This window comes from Monoraphidium neglectum (genome assembly GCF_000611645.1).
Source record: "Monoraphidium neglectum strain SAG 48.87 unplaced genomic scaffold scaffold03633, whole genome shotgun sequence".
NCBI lineage: Eukaryota > Viridiplantae > Chlorophyta > Chlorophyceae > Sphaeropleales > Selenastraceae > Monoraphidium > Monoraphidium neglectum.
This window is the reverse complement of record NW_014009996.1, coordinates 892-5,949: the sequence shown is the minus strand read 5'-3', so window position 1 is coordinate 5,949 and position 5,058 is coordinate 892. Positions and strand designations below refer to the sequence as shown.

General features: G+C 66.7%; 2 protein-coding genes across 2 annotated transcripts; one reads left to right on the top strand and one right to left on the bottom strand.

Moving 5' to 3' along the window:
- Positions 1-767: 767 nt before the first annotated feature.
- MNEG_13117 (hypothetical protein) lies at positions 768-2,239 on the bottom strand (the record flags this gene model as incomplete). Its single annotated transcript, XM_014038412.1, has 4 exons — positions 768-890; positions 1,229-1,318; positions 1,680-1,774; positions 2,077-2,239. Coding segments are annotated over 4 exons (471 nt in total), but the record flags the coding sequence as incomplete, so codon positions are not given.
- Positions 2,240-3,110: 871 nt separating this feature from the next.
- MNEG_13116 (hypothetical protein) lies at positions 3,111-4,290 on the top strand (the record flags this gene model as incomplete). Its single annotated transcript, XM_014038411.1, has 3 exons — positions 3,111-3,189; positions 3,753-3,904; positions 4,213-4,290. The coding sequence occupies 3 exons, from the start codon at positions 3,111-3,113 to the stop codon at positions 4,288-4,290; spliced, it is 309 nt and encodes a 102-aa protein (XP_013893865.1).
- Positions 4,291-5,058: the final 768 nt, after the last annotated feature.

The following is a 5,058-nucleotide window of genomic DNA, read 5'->3' as shown; positions in this document are numbered from 1 at the left end:
GCCCCGCGCCTCCCGCTCCGCGGCCGCGGCCGCCGCCTTGCCCCGCGCCGCGGCGGCCTCCTCCTGCCCCGTCCCGCCCGCCTCCGCGCCCGGCCCGCCGCCACCCGCGGCCCCGCCAGCTCCGCCGGCGCCGCTCCCGCGCGCCAGCTGCCTGTACACCGCGTCCACGACGCTCCGCCCCTCGGGGCTCGTCGACAGCAGCGCCAGGCCGGGGCCCGCGGGGGCGCAGGGCGAGCACGACGGCTCTGGCGGCAGCGCGGCAATCTGGACTAGACCGAGCAGCTCCTGCAGATGGGCGGCGCGGCCGGCCTCTGCGGCAACCCACTCCGCCACGGTGCCGAGCACATCCAGCTCCTGGGTGCGACGGGTGGCGGCGGTTTCCGGCGGTTTTTGAACAACTAGAGAGTTTCTTTGCGGGCACGGTCGCCGTGGGCAGGCGCTTCAGTGCGTGTGTGGCCCGCGTGGCAGCCGGGGCGGCACCGGCAGCTGCCCAGCGGGCGGACCGGCCCGCGCAGCCTGCAACACCGCCCAACCTCCAACCCCACTCAACCACCCAGCCGCCAGGCCACCAATAGACTCCGCTTGCCGACCGCTGTCCGCATACTCCCACGAGCGGACTCCAGCTGCGGCCACCCGCCCACCCCACGCTCAAACACAAGTTGATGAAGACGCAAGCCAAGGAATGACTTGACGCAAGCCAAGACACAATTTGACGCAAGTCAAGAAATAGTCTCATGAACAGGGTCATGGTGAGGTCGCAGACCCACCGACTCGACCACGAGCTCCTCGCTGCCCAGCAGCTCCACCAGCAGCTCCCGCGGCAGCCTCGCCAGGGACGGCCGCCACTCAGACTGCAGCAGGCTCGGCAGCCGCGCGCACAGGAACGACAGCTGGACGGGGTTTGGGTGGTTGGAGGGAGCGGCAGGGCGCAGGGGGATGTCGAGGGGTTGGAGAGGGATGGGAAAAGGGCGGGGAGCGCTGGCAGTCTCAAGGGGTCCAGGGGGTGAGGACGGGCAGAGCGTGGAAAGCGGCACACCGCCGCCCGCCAAAAGCTGCATGAGCACTTTGTATGCGACGGGAAGCCAGGACTTAGAAACAACACACGCAAGGAGGACAATGGATGACAAACCCGCTGCCAAAACTCTTGCTGAGAAGACATGTGGAGGCGGAGCAAGACCAGGTTTGCAGCGCGCAGGGGTGAACACACGAACAGCCCGCGCCAACGCACCGCGTCGCGCCGCAGCTGGCCGCAGTGGTACTGGTGGGCCATCAGCAGCACGTCCACACAGCTGGGGGGCGCCAGCGCGGAGCGCAGGTACTGGGGGCCGGGAGGGACGGGAGTGGGGAGGAGAGGAGAGGAGAGGAGACGTCAGGGGGGCGGAGCGAGGATGGAGGTGGGGTGCGCGACGAAGTGAGCGTGCGCAGGAGGCGGCGCCTGGTCATACAGTAGAGGGTGTGCAGGGCGCAAAGTTGTGCCGGGCGTTTGTGTTGGCGGACCCGGGCAGGTCAGCAGGCGGGGAGAGCGGCAGCCGTGTGGTCTTGGGGCCTTGATCACGCATGCCGCTGCCGCCCTGACCAACAGATTGAAAACAACACTGGCGCGGCGGGACCCGTTGCTGGTGGGGGTTGCGGCGTGAGCGTGGGCGCCGCGCAGCCGCCGCCCTGCGCGGCCCGCGCACCTGGCAGCAGGCCGACGTTATGAGTGGGCACTCCAGGTACCCGCCCATCTCCATCAGCCAACCAACTGAGCCGGGCGTGATGCGCACGCGCCGCGCTGCAAAGGTATGAGGAGGGATAGGGTGGGGGTCAGGAGGCTGATCACAGCTTGCTTGCGCGAGTGTGCGTGGCACAGCTGCTCACGCGGGGCACGGGCGTGCCCGGCCTTTCGTCCTGACAGGCGTCCCCCACCCTACCACCCCCTCCCCCCGAAACAGCATCAGGCCTTGTGTCAACGCCGCCTTTGGTGGGGTGGTGGCAGCGGCGGCGCGGAACGCATCCCAGCCTGGGCAAGTCGACTGCCTGGGATACGCACAGTGGTCCCTCCCCAGACAACACGGGCCTGACTTTTTGACCCACCGTAAACCGCCTCCAAAAACGCGTCCAATTGCGCAGCGCCATAGTGGAGTGACACACGCTGGGTGGCCTCCTGGGTCTGCTGCTGCTGCGGGGCCGGGCCGCACCGCTGCGGCTCCAGCTGCTGCTCCCTGCCAGCTGAGGAGCTGGGGCGCGCCTCGCGCATGGCTGTGCCGGCGCCCTGCTTGTGTGTGTGTGTGCATGCGCGTGCAGGCGTCGCAGCCGATGAGCGCGTGGAACGAGTAAGCTAGCCCTGGTAATGGTGCTGCACCACCAAGGCCGCTCGGCCCGAAATTGAAGCGGCCATGGATTTGACACAGGGATGCACACTCGCTGCGCTGCTGCAGCATCGCGTACAGCACAGCTGAGGATCGGCCGATCAGCGAGACGCGACTGTCTGCACCTGCGCCGCCCGCCGCCCCGCCAGGCGCGCACGCACCGTGAACAGCGCGCGGAAGAAGCCTGATGCTGCGGCCAGCACGAGCCGATGCGCACGCAGCGCCGCGCCATCCGCGGTCGAGACGAGCACGACGTCGCAGAGGTGGCCGCGCTCCCACAAGTCGCGGAGCGCGCTCGCCGTGGGATCGGGGTGCGGCTGCGAGTAGCTGCAGGATCCAGCGTCTTCAGCGACGCATAAGAGTGCCGGCTCATCCAAACAGGCCGACGCAGCGGCGACCCGGTCGGGGAGGGTCATTGCCCCGTGTGCGCACGGCGGGGCGCCACGAGCCAACCACACAGCGTACGGGGGTCCGCTACTCTGAGGCGTAAACTACATTCAGTGTGCTGTATACAGTACGTGTACACGGAATTCTAAACACAGGGGACAGGTGACGCGAGGGGGGTGTGCTTGAAACTGGAAAGAGAAGCGGTGTGTGCCAGTGGCCCCGTGAGATTACAACAAACAGACGGCGCCTCCAATGAGCGAAAGCGACCGTCAACCGTGGCACTCTGATCTTGTGATCAGACCGCGCGGGTGACCGTGGGTCCTTCCTGAAGGCATCACGTATGTCGCGATAGTAGAAACAACAAGCGGTATCATGGAGTACAGGAGCGCAGCCACCCGGCCGCACGGCACGGCCATCGGCGGGGCCAGCACATCCGCACTGCGGCCTGGAGGTGCGGCAGACCACAAACAACTGCTGGAGGAGCGGCGCAGCGCGTGGTCCGCCCGACGCGGCGGGTGAGGGCTGCCATCAAGTACCATATGCTTGTCCATGGGTTGAAGCTGACAGGGCGCTGCGCACAGGCCGTGCTGGTTGTGGGCACGTGCCTCGCCCCACTCGACTCCACCGTCGACAAGCAACACCTTGGCCACGTTTCCACATGGCGAACAGGGCGGGGCTGGCGGCCGCGATATGGCAGCCAGACATGGGCGCCTTCCGTGTGGCTGTCAGGAGCAGCGCTGCGGTGCGGATCGACTCAATGGGTGCGCATGGCTGCTGTCCCATGCCCTAGTTCGCTCGAGGCTGGAGCTGTGTATACCCCCTTTGTAAGGTCTCTCGTGGGTATGCAGGACAGCAGCAACCCCAGAAAGGCAGTTTTGAATCTCAACTTTGTCCTTCATTTCAGAAACCCGCGGCTACACTATGCGTGTGTGTATGGCCGCCTCCCCGCTTGAATGCAACGCACGAGCAAGCTCGCTCGTCCTTGAACCTCACTGCCCCCGCCCCGCCCCCCAGGCTTCATGTCTGGCGGCGAGCACTACCTGCACCTGGAGGAAGCTGCCTTCCTGGCGGACCGCGGCAACCTGCTGCTCTTTGAGGATGCCACGGGGCGCCCCGGCAGCGTGGGCAAGCGGCTGCTGAGCCTTGAGGAGGTGCTCCACGCCATGGTGCGCATGCAGCACCCTCAGCATCATGCCGGGGCCCTTGGGTATGGCAGTAGATCAAAGCACGCAGGGTACGGTCTCAGGGGATGCACAAGCTGCCGCTGGGAGGGCAGCCGGCGCCCAGCAGCACTGCCCGTCGCCCAATGGTCCAGCAGCCAAAGTCCAGAGCTTCACAGCAGGACTTGGCCAGGACTGTTGCACACGCAGAAAATAACTCGCCATGCTTGCCGCGCCCGGTGTTCAAGCAAAAAATATCCTGTGCCAGCTCAATACTGCTGCCCCACCTGTCCCCTCAACATCACATCCTGTAGGCAGCATTTGGGGTGCCGCTCGAGCGGTACCTGCTCTACAGCGGCCTCGCACGCCTGGGATTCATCGTGCGCAGGTGAATACGTGGCAGCAATGGGCCCCTAGCCTGCTGGTGGGCGGCATGCAGCTGTTCCGCTTTTTGTCACCTCCCCATCGTGCTTTATGCACAGCCCTGCGCAGCACCTCGGCGCAACCCAGTTGGTGCTCCACAGTTGACAAGCAGCCTGTTGGGCCGGCGCCTTTGTGCTGTCTCCTTGTCTTTACCAAACCTGTCACCCCCCGCTGCTGCCACTGGCATGGATATGCAGGCACCCGGCCCGCTGGTATCTGGAAGAAGGAGAGCACCCTTCTGCGGTTTGGGGCGCCACCCACGCCTGGCGGGGTGCCGATGGGCTGCCCGCGCCACCAGTCGCGGCCACCTCCGCCGCGGGCGACCGAGGACGCAGGCGGCGGCGCAGCCGGGAGGGCCCGCCCCAGGAAGCTGCTTCCTCGTCGCCGCCCTTGCTACCACAGCCTGCCCGGGCCTGGTGGCCACGGGTCGCAAGTTGGCTGGCAGGCGCGGTTGAGGTTTTAGATGCAGCACCCCGCCATGCAGTCGCTCAAGACCTGGGAGCGGCTCTCAGGCAGCAGTTCCCGCGGCTGCGCCCGCTGCCTCGCACCAGCAGCCTCGCATCAGCAGAAGACGGCGTTTTGTCCAAGCTGCCACCGGGAGCGGGAATGCCAGCAGGTACAGGAGCTGGTGCCGGTGCAGCAGGGGCAGGGGCAGAGGCGGAGGCTTGTGTCGCGTTTGTTGCGTACAGCCCCAGTGCGGTGTTCTCAAGGCGTAAGCCCGGGCTACCGCAGTTTGA